A 12,294-nucleotide genomic window follows, 5' to 3' on the forward strand; every position below is an offset into this window, starting at 1 on the left:
TCTGAATGCTTTACGTAGCATGCTTAATAGGTTTCATTAAAAATGAACTTTTTTTTTTCTCGTTTTCCAGATTTTGTGAAAATAAATACGATAAATAGTGACTGCTGTTGTGCTTTCGATGGATTTTTGTTGAACTGTTAACGCGAGACTTTTTATGAGCCAGCAGCGTTAAATCATCTCTGTGTATTCAAATAAAGTCAAAGAGGATTTCATATATAAATATAAGATTACTGCTCTTATCATTTGGGATTGCGATCGTGTTTTTAAAATGGCTTAATGGCAAAAAAATATTTATTTAATCTTTCATACCCGCTATCTTCCTCTCTGGTAGCGCCTGACGCTTTCTGCCCAAACAGGTCACACCAAACTTCCGCTGTTGCCCTTTTTTTTCTCCACCAAACCTACGTAGCCTACCTTGGGATTAGTCCTCGTGCTCTTCCTCCCACGCCAACGCAAAATCTGCCCCACTCTAGGCTGACATGTTTTAGTACAAGGGAAATGCTCCATAGTCATGCCTATTAGGTAAATAAATGTGTGAATTAATATAACAATAACAGGTAGCAGATTCCATATCTCAATTAACCTCCCATTTACAATAAGAATAAAGAGATTTTTCTTTTGTATCTTCAGAAAATTATTGCAAGACCTTCATGGGGAGACATTATAGTGTAGACACACATCCAAAGGACAGAAAACAAAAAGTATTTGTTGAACAGACTTAAACAACCACACACAAATGTCTCATCAGCCAATCAGATGGCAGCAACTCAGTGCATTTAGACATGATCAAGACAACCTGCTCAAGTTCATACTGAGAACTGAGCAACTTTTAATATTGTTGGTGCCAGTCTGAATATTTCAGAAACTGCTGCTTACTGGAATTTTCCCACACAATCATCTGGTAAGTAAAATGAGTATCCAGTGAGCAGCAGTCCTCTGGGTTAAAAAGCCTTGTTGATGTCGGAGGTCAAAGGAGAATGGCCAGTGGCTTGGAACACTTTGGACCTCTTAGTACCAACTGAACATCGTTTAAACACCACAGCCTACCTGAGTATTGTTGCTGATCCATTTACAACCACAATGTATTCATCTTTCACAGTGAACATCCCTCGTCACAACATTCAAATCATCACAAACCGGTTTCCCAAACATGACAATGAGTTCACTCATGTGGTCTCAGCAGTCACCAGATTTAAATTCAGTAGAGCACCTTTGAGACATGATGTAACGGGAGACTCATGTCATGGATGTGCAGCTGATAAATCTGCAGTAAGTGTGATGCTATCATGTCAGCATGGACCGAATTCTCTGAGAAATGTTTCCAGCAACTTGTTGAATCAGTTCCAAGAAGAATTTAGGCATTTTTGAAAGAAAAAGTGTTTGCAGCCCAGTACAAGCACATTACAAGTGTAAACAAGTACTCTCAATATCCAACACAAGACTACTGAAAGTTGCAAACACATTGCCGAAACAATATTTTAACTTTAAACTTTATTTATTCAATCACAAAGTAGAATACTTTGGCTAGCTTCCACCTAATGTTAGCATGACCTCATCAGTCATGTCTGTGTGTTTGAGAAGCTTTTTCAGTGCGAAGGAGTCAAATAAAAGTGTTGACACAAATAATTAAATTGACAAAGTGAGGTTACAGGACAAGAGTGGTACAGAAGCTAACATTAAATATGATTTCAGGTATGTACACCGGGCGTATTAGACACAGTGGAATCCTGCTGCCATTAAACTCGTTAAATATGGGAGGGCTGTATTGAATGCCTCTCTCCTTATTACTTTCATAACTCAAAAAAACCCAAAAAACACATATTCAGTTACATTCAATCAAGAGTTCCTTGCATTATTCTATCAACAGTTCTTTAAGAAACAGTCAAAACATTCACATGAATATCTTCTTATCTATCTTCTTGTCTCTCAACTGGATGAACACTGGCAATGAAATACATGTCAACACACAGGACAGTTTATTTGGTGAACTGCTTTTTGTCACAAGCTGCACAAGGAAGTACAGATACTACTGTAAATATGATTTAGCACAACAAAACATCACAACATAAAATACAGCTAGTACATGCATGTTCCTTGTGCTTATACTGTACACAAGGTACACAATGTGCTCTGATCCTTTATCTATAGAAACATAATGCATTGCATGGAAATTGGCACACAAAAGCAGCAGTCAAACTTGTCAAATTTGCACTTTTGATATTGGTTTGTCAGTGTGGCATCTGTCTATGAAAGCAGTATCTTAAAATGATGTCAGGAACTGGGGGCAAAGGAAGTAAACAATGAAAACACACGGTTACACACTCAATCCAACGCTGGTGAGCTGCAGTGATCCTCAGAGGGCCAGAGGACGTAGGAGCCACGACTCTATTTGAGGTGAAAGAAGCTGGATGGTTTGGTAGGTGGAGCCATTAGCATGCTAGCTTGGTTCTTGTGAGTTATGTGGATCTAAAATTCATAAAAGAAGCAATTTAGGTTAGTTTAGGTTAGCCACAGAGTTTAATCCTTCCTTGTTGCTGGGTAATATTCATTTGCCCAGCTGTCAGTAGATACTATGTGGCTCATATCAAGTTATTTTTTAATTTGTCTTTGGATATGAATGCACAGAAACCATCCCCATTGCTCTTTAACTGTCTAAATTTTAGCAGAAGTCACTAAACCAATCATTAATACTCTCATTACAGACTTATCCAGCTGTGGTAGGACATCCCTGTCCCCAAGGGGACACAGTCTTTTTTGTGAACAGGGCAAATTGCACTTCAAATATTGGCCCACAAAATCCAAAACATGTCTCCAAAAAGGAAACAGTTTGGAACATAATACTTGCACATGATTGCCTCTTTCTGTCTTACCCACATAACAATTGTGAGGTGGTCTGAAAGTAGCACTGCCACTCAGTTCTAAGCGAGAGCCAATGATCTTGTGTTAATGTCTGCTGGTCAGTAAAGATGGACACTTGGACTTGACCTCCAAATTGCTTCAAGTATCTCTTTTAAGTTAAATTAATCACAATCAATTCTGGTTATACTTGCTGTAGAACTAACATGATTCAATTTCTGATCAAAAGACATTTCTAAATGTTTTAGATTGCATTATGTTGCCGTTGTCTCTTCTCTTCCCCCTCATCATATTATTTAATAATGCTTACAGTACAAGGAGGCTGCATCCAGGGCTCCCCATCGATCTGCATTGGAAATGCTTTAGATGTCCTGCACATAGGGAGCAATAACAGCAATGTGTAATTATACTGCACTACATATACACACACTGTATGGTACTGAAAAATATTCCTGTTGTTTAGTAGGTAAAGTTCACAACCTGATGGTAATCTGGGAGGTCTGTGCCAGTCTGTGCCCAGCGCTCTTCAGCCCAGTATAGATTTGTCCCATCTCTATAACCCCTTCAAGCCCGACCACCTCCAATCGTTTATCGCTTATATCTGAGGAGTTGTTAAAAAGCAGAGTAAATTAACCGTGTACGTAAATGTCACATCAGCACTACAATCTATGACAATGATATGTGAGGATTCAGGAGTGTAAACAGCCGTCTCACCTTGGGAAACTATTTTCAGAGCTTCGGGGTCAGTGATAACCTCACTCTGCTCCAGCCCTGCCACGCCATCAGACTTCTTAGACTCACCCCAGAGGTTGGAGCCTCCGTGCATGCTGGGTATGTTGAGGACAGCTATGCCCTCTAGAGAGACGCGAGTCAGGTCCAGAGGTTTTCCGCAGCACTGGTGTTGCAAATACAAAACAAAACAAAATAAAAAACATTTCAGCATTATTCACAAATATGCATAGTTCTGGTAAAACAGCCTGACTGTGGCAGAAATTCCAACCTCAATCGTTAGACAGTCCTTCAGCCTCTTACAGGACGATGAGAGGGTCTCCGAAGTGGCAAATTCAAAATACTTAAGTTTGTTCTTCATTCTTAAAACGACAGAGAACAAGAATTTGACCAAAAACAAACACACAAATAAAAAAACCCATGAATTTATTTGTGAAGTAGACTGAGCTCTGTTACACCTCTTATGAGAAAAGGTTCAGACTGCTAACATAAATTCGTACCTGCTGTTGAACCTCTGGGGATGTTTCTCTCTCATGGAGTGGAAACGATGAGCAATAGAAGCATCCTGCACACAAGGATGAAAGTGCAATCACATGAAAAATGATCACATTCCTCATGAATCATATTTCATGCAATGCATTCATTTTTCTGATGAATGCACAAACTCCCTGTAGAGTTCGTGACTCACCACTCCAATGGAAAAGTAGTTGTTAATGATCTCATTGGGCACAGGGTCTCCTGCCTCATGAGGGTCATTTGGTATCACTTGGATACTCCAGCGGTCCATGGGGACCAACTCACTCCCTTCAATCTCTTTCATGATTTCTTTCAAATCTGACCCGTCGTATCCTTTCATGGGATTATGACAGAAACAGCTTAAATATGTAACTGACATCTGACACTTTCATTAAAGTTCCTGTTTTGATTGTTGTTGTTACCTCCTCCCCAGCGTAGGCAGCGAGCCAGGTCATTCCCAGTGCCCAGAGGCAGCACAGCTACAGAAGGATTCACCTGGAGGTTTTCTTTGTCTAAAATCACAAGAGATGTTATTTAGTGCTTCAGACGGTTAGCTCAACCTGCTGTCTGAAACACAGCAGGACAGGGATTACCTAAAGCATCCAGAAGCCACCCAACGGTGCCGTCTCCTCCACACACCAAGATCCTGTAGTCGCACAGATTACGAAAGAAGTGCAGACTGAAAGACAGAGTCAGCATTAACATAAATATACTCAAATGATATGTGCATTTGAAATCTTATATAGTCCTATAATGTGTTTAATGTGCACTGCTGTACCCTGGAGCAGGGCCTCCATCGGACAGATTGTATACTTGGCGTGGATTCAACAGGTACTGAAACTTCCTGAGCACTCTGCAAAGACAAAGCAAAAGCTGTTATAAACTGCCAATGACACAGTATTATCCTATGTATTGATATGGAAGCAAGCATCCCCAAAATGTCAGATTTTTTAGTATGGAGCGTGAAACTTCTGATCCCATAGGACTGTGCTGCCTACCGTTCGCCTTGTTTTCCTCCACTTTTTGGGTTTACAAACACCAGCAGAGGGTGGGTACGAGGAACAGGAACAATCTGAAAAAATCCCACAGATTAGGATCCATTAGATTATGTAAGTCATCTGCAAAATACACAGACATTGAGTTATATGTTTTATATACATATAATAGCTCTGGTGGCTCTAAATTCAGTTTATTTAGTGAGATTTGATATTGGGAGACCTGCAGGATGTGGCCATCAAGAGTGACATTCAACAGGCTGGTGTCCTCCTCCTGCCAGAAACAAAAACTTAGTGACCAGCTCACAGACAGATGGCCTAAAAATCGACATTCATCGAGTAATTTAGAGTCATTTTACCTTTGAGACAGCGTAAATGGCCCACGGAGGCAGTATATGATCTTTCAGCGGCCCGCAGTCACAGTTCGATAAGCCACGCAAAACACATTCATCGTGACGCTTAAAAAAACAAAACAATACTCAGTAAATTAAAAATGGTAATCTGTTCTTACTCATTCAGCTATATAGACAGAGCAATATTTTTCAGCCAATTACACACATTCATACTAGCACTTTTTTCCATGCCCGAGTGCACACACACACTCTCGCGCTCCAATGGAGTCATCATACTTCGACATACTGACTGGAGGAGCCAGTTGGTAGCCACCCAGTTGGTGGAGGACCCCGCTCTACCTCCGATTCCAGTGATATGATCCTGAGCAGGCCCGATCACATGCAATCTCTGTATTCACTAACGTACTCACCAACTCCTGGCACCACACGCAGCGCTTCCCGGCCAAAGTTTTGATCTTCTTATTGCAGACATCACACTTGCTGGCACCGCAATCAGCTCTGATCCAGTCATGAGCTGGTATCTGAGATGCAGAGGAGGCACGAAACAGGCATTATGCACAAACTGCATCACAGAAGAAATCACTGGGATCACTTTTTTTCTTGTTTGAAATCTGGAAAAAACAACTAATTTGACAGCAGGAATGGGTAGCGCTATGTTCACATATTCATTCATTCATGCTGGCTTGTTCGAGCCGACTTATGTGGCAACCCATCCCTGCATGGCTGCAGGAAAAATTATGTTATAGCTGACTTTAAAGGACTCAGTACAGAATACACTCTGCTCCTAAGCAGCTGTGGAAAATAGCTGCAGATTTATGGCTTCATGATTGAACTGAACTGGCAGATCGAATAAAAACAAACCAGTTCCACCTCCCACAGCAGCTCATTACTGATTTTTTTTTTTGACTGTGTCTGCTGTGGCTGCAGCCAGGAAAGAAAGTGACCAGGCTACTATCTGTGCTTGTGCAAAAGTGGGACGTTTAACAGATGTACAGAGCAGATTGTGCAGGCAGTAATCCTCATTTTTTTTAAAAACAGTGAAAAAAACAGAGGCTGCACTTACTGACTAATGCACTCTAATGTTCCCTGTTCTTAATGTGCTTGTGGTCATTGCCGTTTGGTTTTTAAAAAGAGAACAGGTGAAGAGAGAAGATGCGACTATATCCCCATAAACGCACTGAAAATAGCATTTTGCATAAAACGTAAGCGCTGTTGTAAATGTAACTGGATATCTAAAAGCAGAAATATACATAAACCAAAGGGAAATTAAAAGCAATCATTGTGTTCCTTACACCAATTTCCTGTTTAGATTTGACAAAGGTACGAGCGCAGGGCTCGGGATTCTTGTTGGCACACTGGCTGTGGACGATGTACTTGCAGCCTATAAGGAGAAAATGCAGTGGGTGAGAAAGATTCTCAACGTTTAACATAAGAAACTGCAGCGATGCTGACAGAAAGCAGAGTGTACAGGTGTCACTGTAAAATGCACGTCTCCACCAGTTCATTTATACAGAGTAAGAGGAGCTTGGCTTCCCCCTGGTGGCGGTTGTGAGCTCTTACAGTTGCAGCTGAGTCCTTGCTTCCCAAGGCCGAGCAGCATGCTCTCACACACGCTGCAGTAGGTTGGCTTGTTAAAATGCTTCATCGTCCATATGTGTTGCCCATCCTTTTCCATCATCTTTTGGGAAGAAGGCAAAATAACAGCAGTTGGTCAGATCTTTCAGTTAAGTCAAGGCAGTTTAACAAAGAAAGGACGGATTGCATAAAATGTTTTTTTTTTCACCTTCAGCCCCAGCAGAACAAGTAAAGGTGCATTGTTCATGCCTCCCTTCAGCCACTCCTCCAGAGTGACGGTGCCACTATCATCCACATCAATCGCTGTCATCATGTCTTTGAGCACCTGTTCCATCACAAAACACCAGTAATTTATACGAATCTTCTGTCACACCCTCAGCCTGTGTTTTCAGGTGCCACACTTTATGTGGGCTGGTAAAAAAAAGTTCAAAAGCCATGCAGAATAAGAAGAAGAAACAAACAGAAAAAAAGACTCATACTGGTCTGAGTTCAGTCACGTCCCAGCCCAGATAATCAGCGGCACGCATCATTTGAGTGATTATACGATCCACTTCCTGAAAAAGAGACAAAAGAGTTCTGGTGAGATTGGGTGTAACTGTATCCATCCAAACTAGCGTGCAAAAGTAATCTAAGACAGTCAGCGAGGCGCCAAGTGCAATGCACTTAAAACATCGCAAAATTAAAACATTATGTATGCTACAGCCAGAGAAGTTATATATGCGAAGAACTGGCCAAAACTGAGTCCACATGTAGAGATATAAGTCTAACTCTAGAGAGATGAATTTCAGTACCTTAATTTTTTCAACATGAATCAACAGGTTTTTTTACACTATACACATAGATCTATATCTATACCCTTGTCAGTAATTTTGAGTAACTTACAGAGCTGTCCAGGAGTCCGTTGCCATCTTTGTCGTAAAGTTTGAATGTAACTAGAACCAAACAAAGTCAGTTAGTCAGTTAGCTAACCGTGGGTTTTACAGTCGCATATCCTCAATTTTAAGACATTTCAGCAATAAATGTGGATTAAATGCAGCTGCAACTACAATAAAAACTCCCAATATGATCAAAAGATAAGTCAAACCAACATTCGAGCTTCTCCCGCGGCTGTTCTTTCTCCAACACTGAAAAGTAACAGGACACATCACGAAGAAAGACTCCACCTGAAAAACAAGAAACGAACACAGTCCTCAGATTTAGTGAGGTTTTTTTTAAAAAAAAGCAGCAGATGAAAATTGGTGGAATATCAAAGTAAGTATTTTATCATAGTTTTGTTGCTGGACCAGGTGCACTAATCTGCAAAGCTCGGCCTTCAGCGTCATTACTGTGACCGGACAGCAAGATATGAAAAAAATAATAAGCACACAAACAGGTGGTCACTGAAAAAATACTACCTTAGCAGATCAGCCTTTCTTTTGGTAGTTTTCTGGAAGTTTTGTGCAGCGTTTCCAGCCACATCCAGGACTGAATAGGAGTGCAAAGAACATTTTTCCCCCAAACTCTGTGCTGCACAGTTTTGTTAAAGGACAACAAAGTCAGAATATAAAAAGTCTTTACCTTCTTTGGGCTGAGGGCTCTTCGAGGAGCCGTTTTGCTCCACGTTTTGGAAATAACGAAAAAGCCGCTGGCAGAAATCTGCAGGGAAGTCATCCACTTCTAAGTAGGTCTTGAGAAAGAGACAGAAGCCCTCGGCATCGACGCACTAAAGAGAGAAGTTGAAGTTATTTCCAAATGAGACAAAAGGATAAAACATTTACATTCAGAGCAACAGTCTGACTACGATTTTTAGAAAATGTCATAAAAAAGTGGTAGAAAGCTTCCTAAAAAGATCGTGTGTGTTTTTAATCAAGCACATTGTTAACAATAGAGGTAAAACAAACTTTTACAACTAATAATACAAATTAATAAATTCATGTTTGATTTGTTTGTAATAAGTAGAGTATTAGGAACATTTGACACGGGAAATATAGTATATGATTGCCTAAAAAAGTTACCTCTCCAAAGCTGTGCTGAGAGAATCGACCGCCTGGATGAAACTCCTTAATCACATCTTTCACCCTCAAATTGCTCTCTGCAGGGAGAAGATCAGAGAGGTCAAAACGTAGCTGTAGATGTGGATACACTGTGACTGTCAGTCATTAAATCTGGGTTTGGGCCTTGCAGTGTGAGATAATGCACACACTACCTTTCCCAGGTCTGGAGAGGAGCAAGTGTAATTATCCATTCATCCATTATCCAGCGTGCAAAAGCCTACAGACCCATTTCATTTCTTCTAAAGCCTTTGAGTGGACAGTGGATTATTTTCAGCCCTTTAGCACACACTTTTTTGTCAACATGTGCATGTAATTCTGCGTTCGCTCCAGCCCCAGCGAAGGGGCAGCATGCACTTATGTTTGGGAGTTGCCGCTTGTGATTTTGGGTGGATGCTGAATGAGTAGCATTAAAGTAAGGCAGTGATACCGACTGCAATTTTAACTGAAATGTTTCCGCCTACATGCAGGAGCAGAGTGCACATGTGTTGCAGGTTAGGATCTACGAAGTTAACTTTTCATATTTTTGTTGGACTTTGCCTGCGACACTCCCGTCTCCACTTATCTTGCTTTTTTTTTTCACTGCCTTCATAAATCGTTCTGAAGACTTCTGATATTTATTCTCACATTGTCTAGTGCTCAGATGTTTAATTCATTAAAAAGGAGTGAAACAAAAGTGTAAAGTAAAGTAAAAATTATACTTTTTTGTAAATGTGTGATGTGGTTTCCAGTGTCTGTGCAGCCAAGAAGAGTGTTAGGGTTGAGATTAGATGGAAGACAGTTACACAGATCGAGAGCAGAGCTATCATAACACATCTGGCCAGTTCATCCTCAGAAAGGTGAAAGCCTGAATTCAGTGTACATGGATGCAGTTTTTAAAAAATACATTTACAGTCATAAACTGACACTGTGAAATAAATGGCATATTGAGCTACCGCTGCTTTATTAATTTAACAGAGAAATTTGCCAGAGTATTGAGTTACACTGCATTTTGTTAGTCAGAATGCACTTGAGACTTGCGTGGCTCTAATTACAGTTTGAATGCACGCATTGTTTTTATATTCTGTCCTGGACGCTGTCGTCTTTGCCCTCAGTAATCACTCATTGCTTTAGTTTTATGCCTTTGATACAAACACAACAGTGTATCCTGTGTGCATCAAGTGCTTGGTGTAAAGGGATTTGTATATACATTTTTAATCTGTAATAAACGTGTCAACTTTATTATTATTACGATTATTGTTCCAGTTTACTTTACTTACAGGTTAAAAAACAATGTAGAAAATGGAAACTTACCTTCCATGTAGTGCTGCAGCTGGATAAAATCCACAGGAGTCAGAGACCCTTCTGTATCATCAGAGGAGGCCATCCTGGTCTGCTCCCTGAAGAATGAGGGAACAGTGACTGGACATTCACAGAGGTGTCAATAACACAGCACTAACCTGGCCAGGGAGACTGCAGAAACTAGGAGGCAGCCATACATGTAACATGTTTTACGTCATGTTCTGTTTTGTGTCAGCAGAACTGGTTTGCCTCCATTCCTGGGACTGCCACTAATGAAAGGAGCATACCTTTCTTAATGGATCTAAAAACTTGCTATTAAAACAACATTGCTTCACTGACCACTGCTGATTTTAAGGAAAGAGTAGTGAAAATCAGATTGTATCATCCTGTAAACATGGAGCTGAGGAGTAACAAGTAATAACATCAAGAGCTCCAGATTGTGACTACTGACGATCAACTGCCAGCAGCAGAGAAGCGGAGGAGTAGATGTAACACTGACCTGGAGATTTTCTGGTTGTGCAGGTGTACCTGTCCGGCTAAAACCACTTTTTAACTTCCCATCAGTTTAATGAGCAAAGCAGCAATTAAGACCCCTTTTAAAAGGGGGCATCCGTCAAACAGGATTATAATGTGAAGCCAGGATGTCAGACTGGCTGACACACACACACACACACACACCACACACAAAGGCACACATTTACATAATATTTTAACTTGTTCGGCTCTCGAAGTGCTGCACAGGTGCTCGGACAGAAGGAGGAGGGCTCGTGAACTCTAACAGGCTTCTTACCTTGACTCTCTCTCCTGGGACGGAGGATGGAGGGAAATAGAAGCGAATAAAGTCTCTCGTAGCTTCTCCAGCAGCACACACCGCTGCTATGCTGTTTGATGGCAGCTGGTGGTTGTGGGTGAACGTCTACTGCGGTATTAGCGGATAAGGGATTAAGAATGGGCGGAGGAGGAGCTTTTAGCGACATAATTACAGATAGTGGCACCGCCTAGCGCGTGCACGCACAGAAAGGCGCACGCGCGCACACTCGTTAGCGCTATTGTGCTCTTACAACAGGTCAACACAATTATCTAAACACTGCGGCTCTCAGCCTGGAAGTTGGAATGTAGCGGAATGCATGAGCAGGTGTGAATGAATGAAAACTCAGAGTACGAACCGGTGAAGCGGCTTTCACGTGTCGTTTTTTAGTTTAGTCCCACTTGTGCGTGGACTCTTCACAGTACACTAGTTTTCCACCCTGAATATTCTTTTGACTTATTGTCGTAAATTATGACTTCTGGTGCAAAACGTGACTGTTACTCTCACATGTAAACATTATGCCACAGACAGACGATGGGGTCGAGAGATCTTTTTATTGAGGGGGACAGCTGTTTAACTGTTAAATGTCCTTGGCTTCAATTGTGTTCTTTTTTCGTTGGTGTTACCAGTGGGTTTTTGAGTCAATGCCAATATTTAGAGAATAATAAAATCCTTATACATAATACAAGGAAGGCTGGATCCATGCTTTCAGATTATTTACACCAAATTTTGACCATACCATGTCTGGATACCAAAGTGTATTGAGTTGTTGCCATGTGATTGCATGATTACATATTTGCTTAAAAGAGCAGCAGTGCAGTGAATGGGTGAGTATATAAGTTTATATATTTATATTTATTATATTTATACAGTTTGTTAAAGTTATATTGAAAAGATGACAGAGGCATTGTTTTTACGTTCTAGCAATGAATTTCACAGTGCTAGTTATTTAGTGAAGATGCCTCTCCACCACCATGTGATTGGTTGATGCTATTCTGCTACATGTACTGCAGATACTGCTGAAATTATTGTAAACAGTAAGACAGGGGAAACAAATTACACAAGTTATTACACAATTTATAAAGAAATCTCAAGCGTTTTTCACAATGTGCTCTGTAAAGGAGTACTTGACAATTATCAGCCATTCTGAA

General features: G+C 40.8%; 1 protein-coding gene across 2 annotated transcripts; it reads right to left on the minus strand.

The window, feature by feature from the left end:
* Window positions 1-1,476: 1,476 nt before the first annotated feature.
* dgkab (diacylglycerol kinase, alpha b) lies at window positions 1,477-11,575 on the minus strand. Of its 2 annotated transcripts, none has more exons than XM_084928153.1 (24): window positions 11,126-11,575; window positions 10,348-10,433; window positions 9,019-9,095; window positions 8,582-8,726; window positions 8,113-8,187; window positions 7,907-7,956; window positions 7,504-7,578; window positions 7,233-7,349; window positions 7,010-7,127; window positions 6,742-6,830; window positions 5,860-5,970; window positions 5,456-5,554; window positions 5,320-5,370; window positions 5,100-5,173; window positions 4,880-4,954; window positions 4,695-4,747; window positions 4,524-4,613; window positions 4,274-4,434; window positions 4,086-4,150; window positions 3,857-3,947; window positions 3,571-3,751; window positions 3,337-3,457; window positions 3,167-3,227; window positions 1,477-2,466 (listed from the first exon to the last, which is right to left on the minus strand). In XM_084928153.1, the coding sequence occupies exons 2-24, from the start codon at window positions 10,418-10,420 to the stop codon at window positions 2,386-2,388; spliced, it is 2,133 nt and encodes a 710-aa protein (XP_084784279.1). In that variant the 5' UTR covers window positions 10,421-10,433; window positions 11,126-11,575; the 3' UTR covers window positions 1,477-2,385. The 2 variants fall into 2 exon arrangements, with proteins under 2 accessions (XP_084784279.1, XP_084784278.1); XM_084928152.1 differs by having other exon boundaries at window positions 4,695-4,780; window positions 11,126-11,573.
* Between the last annotated feature and the right edge of the window lie 719 nt (window positions 11,576-12,294).

This window comes from Perissodus microlepis, chromosome 5 (assembly GCF_051167445.1).
Source record: "Perissodus microlepis isolate ML-2025 ecotype Zambia chromosome 5, ASM5116744v1, whole genome shotgun sequence".
In the NCBI taxonomy this organism is placed as follows: Eukaryota; Metazoa; Chordata; class Actinopteri; order Cichliformes; family Cichlidae; genus Perissodus; species Perissodus microlepis.

Bases quoted from the DNA above. Each gene is read 5' to 3' on its own strand.
- dgkab (XM_084928152.1), bottom strand. From the start codon at position 10,420: ATGGCCTCCTCTGATGATACAGAAGGGTCTCTGACTCCTGTGGATTTT. The intron at 7,579-7,906 runs GTAAGTTACTCA...TCTCTTTTTCAG, and splicing joins ACGGACTCCTGGACAGCTCT to GAAGTGGATCGTATAATCAC. The intron at 4,435-4,523 runs GTAACAACAACA...ATCCCATGAAAG, and splicing joins CTGCCTACGCTGGGGAGGAG to GATACGACGGGTCAGATTTG.